This window comes from Acipenser ruthenus, chromosome 7 (genome assembly GCF_902713425.1).
Source record: "Acipenser ruthenus chromosome 7, fAciRut3.2 maternal haplotype, whole genome shotgun sequence".
In the NCBI taxonomy this organism is placed as follows: domain Eukaryota; kingdom Metazoa; phylum Chordata; class Actinopteri; order Acipenseriformes; family Acipenseridae; genus Acipenser; species Acipenser ruthenus.
In genome coordinates, this window is record NC_081195.1 from 14,437,691 (window position 1) to 14,450,623 (window position 12,933).

The following is a 12,933-nucleotide window of genomic DNA, read 5'->3' on the forward strand; positions in this document are numbered from 1 at the left end:
ACAACTCAATTTTACAATAAATAAAATACTACACCAAACCTCCTGTAGAGGCCATTTTAGCATTAAATACAATGTGACAAGCTAGAAAAAATGCAGGGATGCATCTTAAAGTCAGTATATTATTATACAGTACAGACTCCCAACTTAAACTTGAAATTCCACCTGACAGGCAGTTACCCTTTAAAAAGACCTTGAGCTTCAGAAGACCTTGCCTCCAGTGGACATAATGTAATCCAACACGCTGACATGACTGCATTTATGGGCCATGTATAATACGGAATGTATAATTGCCTCATAATTCCGGTCTTACAAATCAATAATTCTAGAATTCTAGAATAAAGCTCACAGTATATAATGTGATGACTCAAGAATGCTCTGACCTGCCACCTCAAAAGTACTCATTAACTGCCATTTGAATAAAAAAGCAAGGAAAAAAAAAGATTTGAAAAATTAAAGATCCCATGCACGTGGCTTGCGTCAGACATATTCGAATTGCAAATATAGTTTAACATTTAAAACTATCTTTGAAAATAAATGTAAAATGTATTATAAATAGGTGTACGAGAAGTTGCAGAATAAAAAGTAAAAAGTAAAAGATGTTTACTGGTGTGGCCATAAAAACTACTATGAGCTGTGTAACTCCAGCAGTTATGTGTGTCTCTGCAGTTATTCCATTGTGGAATCTCTAATGATTTATAATGTGTTTCTAAAGCTATTTATGAAGCAACCTGAATTCAAACAATAGTATCAGTCACATAGTTGGTCATTATCGTAGAGCTATGTGTTAATATATGATACAGCAACTGTTGGTAAATATCTTCTGAACTAAAAACAACCTATTTTGAAAAAAGTTTAACAAGTCTGGAATTCCACTAAAATGGTTGAATGATTGACCTGCCTATAGTTACATAAATCCAATAATCTAAAACTACATGGATTATTCTGATAAAGGTTTTTGTACAGAATCCATGTTAACATTATGAAACATAATTTCAAACTATACACGTTCAGTACTAGTACAAGTAATGTGTCTAACCAAATAATACAGTACAACCAGGTGCAATAGAGGCAAGCACAGTGCCTGCGTGTCAATATGTGAGGGGTCAACTACTGCAACCTTGCAAAGGGTTCTTTGGATTTCTGGTTCTAAAGCTCACAATCCACCTGGGTAAACTAACATTCTCACCCCAGGGGGGGTGAAAGGAGTAATATCAATTAATGTGGTTCTTTCACCATGGTGTCTACAACTCAATGTCGCCAATATAGAGGTTGTCTGTGTTATGGACAGTGGGGCATGGACATAGACTGCCAATCAATTCATCTGTAATAGGAGTGTGGGAATCCACTGTGAGAGATTGAGGGAGAGACAGAGGGTTGTAGTCAAAATGCCACACAGGCACCTGGGTTTGTTCACAATATTTTGCAGGTAGCCACCACAAGGGTACCATCAATAGTAATACATAGGGCAGAAGGACACACACACACACACACAAGTGTAAACAAAAGAAATACAAAAATGCAAAAACAAAACAGTGGGTAAGAAGCAGCTAAAAAATAAGATTGCCACACCGTTGACTCAGCGCTGCTCCCATTAAAAGGGAGGTCCCACTATAGGAACCTTCTCCCTGACACACCCTCAATTAAGCTGTATGGGATTTAAAAACCCTAAACCAATTGCTGTTCTAAGTGTAGCACTTATAACCCTGGATCCACACACAGTGGTCACGTACTTGGTTCGCTCACCCTGGTCTCACTCACACTCTCACACTCACACACTCACACACTCACACACACACACACACACACACACACACACACACACACACACACACACACACACACACACACACACACACACACACACACACACACACACACACACACACACACACACACAGCTTCTAGAGGACAAAGGAACTGGCTTTCCAGATCCTCTTTTATAGCAAGTGGCCACGGTTAATTGATCATCAATAACTCAATCAACACCTGGCTACATTCCGCACCTGTTTTATCAGGCAGTGGATTACAACTCCACCCCTGCCACATATAGTACATACTTTTTTTTTTTTTTTTTTTTTAAACAAAAAGAAAAACAAACAAAATACACTACTTACACATGGAGGGCCTCAGCCCTGCCACATCACCAATAACTATACTATACCCTATTAGGCATCAATATTGAGCTCCACATCATGGGCATCTTTACTTTTTTATATGAAAAGGGTTCTATGAATAACTCCTAATGATGTAATACTAGTTTTTATATGCCAATATGACAGCAAAGATATGTCAGTAACAGCTCATGCTATTCATACACGTTCTGTGTAGCAACGCATGTGACTAATCACAGACATTATTAAAAATAAATGCTTGCTATCGGTACTGATGGAAACAAGGTGAAGACAGAAAGCCATTAAAAGAAATAAACAAACACACTAATATAGAATACAGTCAGCAAGAGCTGGAAAGATGCTCCTTATAAATAGATCACTGACAGAAGCAGATGTCCACCAAGTACTCTATTATTAATAGCGTAACTGATGCTGCAAGTTTGTCTCATACTTTACTCATCGTTCATATACCTCTTCCTGCTTCCCTCTGAACAGTCATGTGGTCCATGTGCAAAAGCTGACGGGCAGCTGTTCTGGTAAGCATGAGGTAGGAGGGTCGGCATTGCTGGACTGTGTAGTCACGACTATTGGCACCAAGTCTCCAGTTTCACCTTGATTCATACAAGCAGGAAGGCCCATTTTTATGTGACATCAGATAGTGCCTGACAGCATGCCAAGAATGACAGGACACCTATGTCGGTAATTGGGGGTGGGTCCTTCCCGGGTTGGAACATGACCTAATTCTGTAGGAGTCGTCTGTATATATAAGCCACCATGGCCTGATGGGTCTCAGTAGATTTGAAATTGCCACCTGGGGAGTTCAGCACTAACTAAGGATACTACAGACCTTTGCAAACATGGTGATGTTAAGAGTGGAAGAGCTGGTAGGTCTAAGACTGATTTTATTATCGTACTGTTCCTCGTTAATATTAGCAACCCTACAACCAGTATTGGGGGATATACTTTTGTACATTAAGAATGTAATAGTTTTGGTATTAATGTATGGTTCTTTTGTTTATGCTCACTGGAGTGGACAAAGCATGTTTACATAGTTACACTGTACAGTTTGTGACAAAGTTATTAGGATTCATAGTCTGAATATCCCTTATAAAAGTTTACCATGGTGTTTTTGCAGTCATTTTGCAGTTTTCCTATGGTTATTATACTATACATTTACTATAGCCTACCATGGTTTACCATTCCTCTCTGGGCTTTACAGTGCTTGCCTATACTTCATTATGTTTTTACTATGCCTTATCACATTTTGCTATGATTTTACTATGGGAAACCTTTTTAAGGAACATACCACAATTTTTGTATAATAATATGTTTGATGATGGTAGTAGTAATCCATCTTGCTTTAATTTAACAATTAAGCTCAGCAGAATGATTACATAATCATAGATTTTCTGACAAGGTTGGATTTTTAAGGTTTAGATGTTTAAAAAATAAAATAGGTTATTTTTTTTCTACTCTACTTTCTACTGTTTAGATGTCAGAGCTCAGGGATGCAACACTGATTTCACAGTCGAGAAGTCCAGTGTCTACCTAATTTTACAATCACTATAAAACACAGAGGTCAAACTGGTTGGCAAAGGTCAGACAGTGGATTTCTAGCTGAGCCTGATACACCCAATCCTCTACTAAAGATGTCAATACCCTGGCGTACATAAAAGGAATTCATACACGCAGTATTATTTTTAATCTTTAAAAATTCATCTTTAAAATTCATCTTTCTCCCTCTACACCAGATTAGGCAAAATTGACCCTTACAGTCCCTAAATGTCCTAGGGTACTTAATCATTTTAATTGTATCTATTAAATATAGAATGAAATGGCCCTCCAGGGACAAAGTTGCTATCCCTGCTCAAAACAGTCAGCATCTCATTGTTCTATACAGTTAGCCCAGCTGGCAAAACCTTTACATTTTATAAATCAACATGAAAAAAATGCTTTGAATGTGACAGATTACAGTGGAGTGTAATGATTTATTATAGGGTCTTTGGACCCTCAAAAATAATAAAAGAGATATCAAGGATCTCATAACCGCTTAGTTGCTAAATAAACATGTTTGGCAACCTGTGAAAAAGGTAGAGGTATTGGTGTGTAATTTGATTATTATGTGAGGTAGAACTCCTCAACATATTCCTATCTGAGGAGCTATAGGCTAGTGATATAAACGTTCTGACTGAAGAACTTGAAAAGGTCTGCATTTCAGACTGTGTATGTCTGAAGGACACAGATTAACTGATTTTTGATTCCTGTTGTAGGTTAGTGGCAAAAAGTGTGAGGACAAAGAGAATGGAGAACAGGAGAAGTTCAGAGGAGGAGAATATGAATCTGCAGTTACCAAAGAGAAGCATGATGATCTGAAATCACACAACGAGGACCTACCTTTAAAACTGAACTTCCAAAATGAGAACAACCAGAAAGAAGCAACGGTAAACAAGCATTTACTGTATACATCTGTATGCCAGCGGTTGTGGAGTAACTACAAAGCAGCAGCTCATAGGAAAAAGCAAGATTTTTTTTAAAGAATATTGAAACTTGAAAAATTCATTCTTAAAAATCAAGTAATAATTCTCTCCTTGTAGGTTAGAAAAGTCGAACCGAAGTCTAAGCTTGATACTCTGGATGATCTTCAAAGCATTGTGAATCTGAAGAAGAGGAAGAGAGTGAAGAGAGTACCAGCTGCAAAAAAGGAACCAGAGCCAGAAGTTATAGTAAGTTTCATTTTAGAAAAGGTGTTGATGAATCAATGTTGGGGAAGGGTAAATATGAATTAATGTGCAATGCATCATGTGTCATATTAATTAGTCATTGTTAACATGATAAAAGGAAGAATTAATCTTCTAAGCTAGGGTAAATAAATGATAATTTGTTTAAAACTGAGTAATATTGCACTGTGGTGAAGCATAGTGCCGTGACCTCAATGCTTCCCCACCTCACTTCAAAAAATCTGGATCCTTCAGAAACAGGAATCGTTAGCAAGCATGGCAAATAGTGGTCTAAACATGAACAATATATAATTACATAGAACACACATAGTAAGAAATTCACAGATATAAAATCAAGTGTAGATTCACAGATATAAAACTAACTGTAGACGTAAACTAAAATGTATGTCTGCTTGTCATTTTTCAGCCCGAGGTAGTGGATGTCACCACATTCTTGAAAGCTGCAGTGGAGAATAAATTACCTGTGATTGAGAAGTACCTTGCGGATGGTGGTGATCCCAATGCTTGTGATCAGGTAAGCTTTCAAAACAAAACTGTATGCATTATGCATAGTTACTATTTTTAGCAATAAAACATTAATACCTACTTTACATTACTAAGACAATTTCCCCCTTGTAGTTTCAAAGGACAGCGCTGCACAGAGCATGCTCAGGAGGTCATATGGAAATTGTGAATAAATTACTCGAAGCTGGGGCTTTGATTGAAAACAAAGATAAGGTATGTTTCCCTGATTTTTATCATCTGGAGTATTTGTAGGAGATTTCTATTACCTTTTAAAGACTCAGTATAAATTGTACCACCCTTATAAAAATTCCCTGTTGTATACTGTGATAAAATCAATATATAGTAAAGCCTGGTGAAATTACGGTACATGAGATTGGGAAAAGGGCTATCTTACCATGGTAAACTACTGCGTTTTTTTTTTTTTTTTTTTTAATAATAAAGGTTCTGCATTCTGAATAGGCACAGTCCCTTTAATGAGTTTAGCATCTCCATTATGTTAAAATGATAAAAGCCCTTTAATTGTAGAACTTTTAATATAGTACTTGTATAATGTATTGTTGAGATCGACTGACTTGTTTATAAACTGTCTTCTATTATATTTGTTGATAGCTTCATTCCACTGCTGTCCACTGGGTGTGTCGTGGTGGATCCCTTCCTGTTTTGGAGCTGTTATTGAACAAAGGGGGAAATTTCAATGCAAGAGACAAGGTATGATGCCTGGCTGCTGTTCTATCAGAGTTCTGTCTTCAGATCTGCTGCTTGATCTAATATATATATATATATATATATATATATATATATATATATATATATATATATATATAAAGTTGTGTATTTTTTTTTATCCCAACAGTTGCGTAGTACTCCTTTACATGTGGCTGTCAGGACTGGACATTATGAATGTGCTGAACATCTCATTGCTTGTGGAGCAGATATCAATGCAAAAGACCTGGTAAGGACATCATATCCAATATACAGCGCAATTCACCACTATCAACATTAGACACATTTCCATGCCTGCCTGAGTTTACAGTGCTGTAATTTTAAAAAAAGCCAGTAGGGAATAGTGTGCCACCTAGTGGTATAATGCACTTCCAACCTTGCGAATAGGAGGAAGTAATAAAACAGCAAACAGCTATCACGAAGATATCCCTAATCCTTACATCTGTTGCTTGTGAGATACAACATGCTGACTGATTACATACAATTGACTGTTGGCTGCACAAAGGGAAAATAATTCAGAATGATTTCTGTTTGCTTTCAGGAAGGAGACACTTCCTTGCATGATGCTGTGAGGTTGAACCGTTTCAAAGTCATCAGGCTTTTGCTTATGTATGGAGCAAACGTGACCACGAAGAATTCTGTAAGTATAAAACATGTGATTGTTTTGTTCTTAATGATCATCATTTTCCAAGCAGGATTTTTCATAGTACAACTCAATCGTCTTCTTAATTTCTTCTGTTAAAATGCTTAATTTTGTCTCGTCTTCCTAACAAACACCATCAGTCCAAGTCATTCATTTGGGCAATCACAAGCATGCAAGACTCATGTTTAAATGAGCGTACTTCAAAGCCCAGAATCAATACAATATAAAACATGTATTAATGGCCGCATGAATTAAGTGAGATACATCTCTTACATACAAGTGAATAGTATGTAGTGTGGCGGGGTGTTGCATTTTGCATGCAGATTCTTGATTGCAATAAATATCTTATAATGTAGTCATTTTATTTGGCAAACTTTAGTCCCTGGAGTTAATGGTAGTGCTCCATTTAAAAAGGGGTGGTAATATGCACAGCCACAAACAGCAAGAACCTTGTAAGACATTGCATATTTTTACAAATACTTATTTTATTGTACAGGATGGGAAGTCCCCAATGGAGAGTGTACTTCAGTGGCAGAGTGGAGCAAAAAACATCTTGAGTAGCTTTGTGGAAGAGCCAGGCAAGCCCCCAAATTAAAGCATCTTGAAGACGTAACAATGCCAACCAACAATTAACTACAGTTGTTGTACAACTTTGTGAAGAAAGCATGTCATGAACTTGCATTCAGCAAACACGCTATGCTGAAACGTTTTAACTTATTTAGCTCTGACGTTTAAACTGTAATATTTGTTATTTATTTATTTTGTTATTTAATGGCAAGACCAGGGGAAGATCAGCAAATATTTTTTTTATTTTTAATGATTAGTTGTTCATTATGTTGAAAGCAGGATATATTTTAATGAACTGATTTGGCTGGTAGCAATCAAAGGAATCAGCAGAGGTGATCCAGTAAACTACAAGAAAGTTGATGATAAGTATCTTCGAAAGAAATACTAAGATTTTATTTGAAGGAAATGCCTATTGGGTTAATGTGATCTGACAAAAGTACATTCAATACCCCTTTTAAAGTTGAGGAAATTTAAGAAGCAGCACATCTAATTCAGTTACATGTAGAACTGATGATGCAACAAACTATTTTCAGTATTTTAGTAAACATAATTCTCTTCAGGAGTATCAGTAACATTTTTAGGATTTTTATTGCAGCACACTAATAATATATAAGTACTACTTGGAAGACCAGTGTACAGAAGCCTGTGAAGTGTGATGTAATTAGTTAGAGTCAGATCCACATTATACAAGAGACTGTTGAATTTAAACTGACAGAGAATGTAGTGAAGGACTGAGTAGCTGTTGGGGGGAAAAAGATCAAACAAGTTTATGAGGCCATACAGTCAGTACCTGAGGCCTTGGATTGTAATGCACTTACTGTAAAACTGTTCTTGTAATACTTCTTAATGTAAAGTATATATGTACATTTTGCAAATATTTAACTATTGTTTTAGCTACTGTATGTACAATAAAAATGCATTGCATTATTATTCTATTATTTATTGCATTCTATTCTTTTACACAGCAACACACACTAGCACTTCCAAAAAAAATAAAAAAATCACAGGAAAGTTTGGTTACAAAAAAAATGTTTTAGAAGTGATTTTTAATATGTACAGCATACATATATATATATATATATTCGATTTCAGATCATTCTTGCCCATGGAAGTTTCTAGTTTCAGTGCGTGTGTCTGTACACAACCGATAAATAACTCTACTATGCGTCTGCTACATACTGAATCAATTGCACAGCATTAGGACAGGACATGCACTGCAACCAGAGACTGGGAGATATAAAAACAAGTAAGATTTTATAACAGTAATATGAAAATAATAATAATAAAAAAATCAATATGCTTAGAAAGCCAATTTTTCAAACACAACCCAAACTTTGATGGGACATCAATTTTTACTTAAGGATCTTCAGTTCTTGCCCTTTTTGAGGCTGGGGCCTCCTCCTTATCTTCAGGGACTTCAGTTTTCTTCATGGTGTGCACCACACCCTGTGCAGTCTTCCTCGTTTCTATGTATAGAGCAATACAGTAAATGCATGCAAACAAACTAATGCATTGCTCCCTTATTTTACAGTTCAATATTTGAATTATAAATGGCTTATCAGAGAAAAGTGTTTACCTCCATGCAGAAGAGCTTTTCTGCAGTTGGTTGAGATTGCTGCTTTGGCATCCCCTTCCGACAAGCCAAACAGTAACCCTCTGCAAACTTCATTAAGGATCACCAATACAATTTATTAACTTAAACTTTAGCAAATCAAATAGCAATACAACTTACATATGTACAGCACTTTAAAGCAGACCTGGGGTCAATTAGCCAGGATTACATGTGTATGGCAAGCAAGTAGAACGAAGTACATTAATACAGACAAAACATATGTATCAAATAAAAAATGAATTCAGTATTTGAAAAAAGAACCAACTGCAATGATTTCAAACCTCATGGACAGTACAACAACCAATGGTACCTTTTTGTAAAAATAAATTACTATCTTTAATAAAATGTATGACCAATCTATGTGCAAGAATCCTTCTAATGTTTTACTCAAACCAAGGTTATTGCTCATTTAGGAACTGTCTACACCAAGTTTTATAAAACACATGTCTTTAGAAATAAATAAATAAATAAACACTGCAAGGATACAGGTTAGCGATGTCATAAGGTCCTCTTAATTCTAAAGGCTGTGAACATACAAATAGGTCACAGATCATTCTTCTAGATCAACTTCATATTAGAAATAGTCCATATGTGGGAGATATATAGATTATATATTTAGGGTGTGTGTACATAGTAAAGTATATAACAGTGTAGGATAGAAGATATATTGCAAACACATTACAAACGGTTACTGTTGCATAATTTGGTAGTCTAAATAAAAACAAAACTGTAACTGTATATCATAAACAATTTCAAACTGGTTCCATCCTAAAGTTGCTTAAATGGACATCTCGATGCAGACCACACTTACCTTTTCTGCTCCACTTGATATAATAATATTCTGTAAAAAACAAACAAATGGTATTATGTTCCTGGTAATATTCATATATTTTTATACATGAATTGCAAGCAGATGTCTCCATCTATTCTAAGGCAAGAGCATTTAACACTTATTTAAGATTAATTTATAACTGCTACTATACTATATAAATAAATACTAGAATATTCTGAATTTTTCAAGTGGGAGGAAAAAATGGACATGGACATTTACAAAAATTGTGCTTTAAAAAAAAAAAAAAATGAAATAACATACCTTCCCTTTACCTATATTCATCAGACTGAGTGAATTTGAAATAGTATATCTTCTCATTGTAGAATCTTTAATGGCAGGACTATAAACAAGTTCAAAGACAATTCCTCTGTCAATTGCCTGGAAAACAACAAAACAGGTCTTAAAACAAGAAATATAAAGTGAAAACATAATCAGTAAAACATGATACAGGTTAAAACACAAAAAATAACCTTTATTTACATAAATAAAAATACAATTGATGGCATGCACACACTAATCTGTTAGTTCTTTTTACTGTTAAAGCTTGTTTTATCAACTTAATTCTTATTAAATGGGCATAGTTTGAGAATTGAGAAAGCATTTAAAACAAATGGGATGTTTATGTACTGAATTGCACAAAAATATATCAGAGGTTGGACAAAAACAAACAAAACACCTGGTGAATGTAGAAAATGTGCAGTTTATCATTACAGGACTGCAAGTGTTTTTGCCATCGCATTGTTTAGTACAGCCACTTAACATTATGTCATTGTTGACACAAGTGTTAGCAATGATTATTTACATATTTTATTACTATGCAAATACTTACCACATTCACCGGGGGTCGTCTGAAATGAAACTGTTGCTTTTCTGTCATAATAATTTCAATTATGTCCACATCTAATGTCATACAAGCGGTCTGTTGAAAAATAAAAAAGCACAGGATAAGTGTTCATCTACATCTTGAAAGGACTATAGGCTATATAAAATGATTCAGTAAATTATGTTGCAGGCAATTCTATTTGGTATCAAGACGCACTTGGCAGGCGGATGGGTAAATACACAGCAAATAAAGCATTATTCAAGCACATGTTGTGCTTAAAGCTAATTCCTAGAAGCAAACATACTAACATGAAATAGCTTCTCTGTTTTGGGATGCACAGCCACAAGGTCATATAACCTGGTACGAGGGGACGTTGTTCTCTGGGGGGGGGGAAAAAGGAAATAGAACATTAAAGATGTTTTACTAATGCAAATACAGTTATCTGTTACAAGTCAAAACTCTTACTTACTAATTCATTGCAATGTGATGCTTCAGAAACCACCACAGTCAGTCTGGTGATTATTTTAATTGGCTTTGATTTCCCCTGCAAAAATAATGTATGTACTTTTAGCAGGAACATTTATATTGGCAAGCATTATAACTGTGAAATATAGGGCACCCTGTTAAATATATGGTCACCATTTCCTTTACTTATTGTTTTAAATGTGAATGGCACTGCTTAAAACTGTAATATCTTAATACAAATGCAGACTAAAGTCTTAGATATCAAACTTAAAAAAACAACAAATATGTGTTTATTGGCATAAGACGTTGAGGTTTAATTATAGTGAATACAAGTAAATATGTAATAACCTAGTGAACTTAGTTTGAAAATGTAATACCTGTACAGTGGGAGGAGAGGTGAAAAGTTCTGCCACACAAGTAGGTTTGCCAATTTCCTGTAAAACCAAAATTTCATTTTAGGATATTTGACCAGGGTAATGTTATGCACATTTGTTTTTTTTCAGAATTGTTCTATGGGCATATGTGACAGGCTAGTGCTGTGGCCCAAGATGTTACCAGCAGTAATTAAAGACTCAGCGACAGAAGATGCAGTTCAAACGCTGTTGCGCATGTTTAAAACACAAAAACACACAGGAAGAAATAAAAACAGGCACGAGGGCCAAAATAAGATTTAAACAAAACAAGCAAACGTAGGACTGGCATTCACCTTCACTACTAAGCTGCTGCTGCCACCCCCAGGATTTCTCCTTCCTTTTATACATTTTATACAAGTCTCTAATTAGCACTCAATTACCTAATTGGGGAATAGTCATAGCTGTGATTGTCGGCAGGGCAAACCTTACATTTATTTACGTTTGCCCTGCCACAGTATATAATAAAGTATATAGGTTTAACTGTATTAGTACACTTTATAAAATCGATATACAAAGACATGTTACCTGTTTCTTTTCTTGGAGGTTAACTACATGGTTAATAGCAACTGTTGAATATCCAACTGGAAAAAAAAAGAAATCGTCCATAATAGTTGCATATCACTTTTCCTGAATTGACCCTTTACGAACACTCACTCAAACATGTCTTTTTTTTGTTTATTTGCATTCTCTTAATTCATTGTACAATTCTCCTCTAGAACAAGCCTTCGACTTGACTAGTAGTACTAAACTGAACAGGCATGCTCAAGCTGTTCTACCTGCTACAGCAACATACGTTATTCATTGTATTCCTGCAGACAGTAGAAAGAACACAAGTATGTAAAAACATGTGAAAAATTATATATATATATATATAATTCCAATAGCAAAATAGACTACGACTACAGACAGTACTACTCGCAGCATTCTAACCAGGATCACAGTTACCGGTACTTATATAAGAAACAAAACAGTTAAGCAAAAAAAAAACAGTGCTAGTTATTATTATTATTACGAAGAGTACTCACGATGAGCAGCTGTTTCGATAACATTCTTAAGCTTTCTCTTATCTGTTGTATTGACAATGTTCAAATCTCCGAACAGAGCCATGCTGGATCACTGCGACAGGACAAGTTGAGAGGGCGATAAGATCGCCTCACAATCAATTCAAGGTATACTGGGGAATGTAGTCCAGATTTAACCACCTAGTTCACTGACACCGCTGAACACATACCGAACAAATACTGCACATTAGAGCCCAGGATTAGTTGTGCCCATACATTTCATGTCAAGAATTTTCAAAATTGTATTCCTGATTATAATAAAAAATTAAAAACTGTCTGATTTGATTTCCTTATCTAACTACAATTCCCACAATACACCACGAACTGTGACGGTTTTCATTTATTGAACTATATTTAGTAATGTTTAATTTTTGTAATTAAATCAGTTATTATTCAACAGTATTACATACTTACAACAGACATATGTTTATGTTGGCATTA

The 12,933-nt window shown here is 35.3% G+C and overlaps 2 protein-coding genes across 3 annotated transcripts; one reads left to right on the forward strand and one right to left on the reverse strand.

Moving 5' to 3' along the window:
* The first annotated feature begins 2,905 nt into the window (after positions 1 to 2,905).
* LOC117415175 (ankyrin repeat domain-containing protein 1-like) lies at positions 2,906 to 8,224 on the forward strand. The gene is made up of 9 exons (XM_034025183.3): positions 2,906 to 2,995; positions 4,382 to 4,552; positions 4,706 to 4,834; positions 5,256 to 5,363; positions 5,468 to 5,566; positions 5,963 to 6,061; positions 6,207 to 6,305; positions 6,618 to 6,716; positions 7,216 to 8,224. The coding sequence occupies exons 1-9, from the start codon at positions 2,969 to 2,971 to the stop codon at positions 7,312 to 7,314; spliced, it is 930 nt and encodes a 309-aa protein (XP_033881074.2). The 5' UTR covers positions 2,906 to 2,968; the 3' UTR covers positions 7,315 to 8,224.
* A 285-nt stretch (positions 8,225 to 8,509) lies between these two features.
* rpp30 (ribonuclease P/MRP 30 subunit) lies at positions 8,510 to 12,883 on the reverse strand. Of its 2 annotated transcripts, XM_034025184.3 has the most exons (11): positions 12,457 to 12,878; positions 11,957 to 12,012; positions 11,396 to 11,452; positions 11,023 to 11,097; positions 10,862 to 10,933; positions 10,560 to 10,649; positions 9,992 to 10,108; positions 9,710 to 9,739; positions 9,385 to 9,422; positions 8,863 to 8,942; positions 8,510 to 8,752 (listed from the first exon to the last, which is right to left on the reverse strand). In XM_034025184.3, exons 1-11 carry the CDS (start codon positions 12,536 to 12,538, stop codon positions 8,643 to 8,645), a joined length of 807 nt encoding a protein of 268 aa, XP_033881075.1. In that variant the 5' UTR covers positions 12,539 to 12,878; the 3' UTR covers positions 8,510 to 8,642. The 2 variants fall into 2 exon arrangements, with proteins under 2 accessions (XP_033881075.1, XP_033881076.3); XM_034025185.3 differs by lacking the exon at positions 9,385 to 9,422 and having other exon boundaries at positions 8,863 to 8,949; positions 12,457 to 12,883.
* Positions 12,884 to 12,933: the final 50 nt, after the last annotated feature.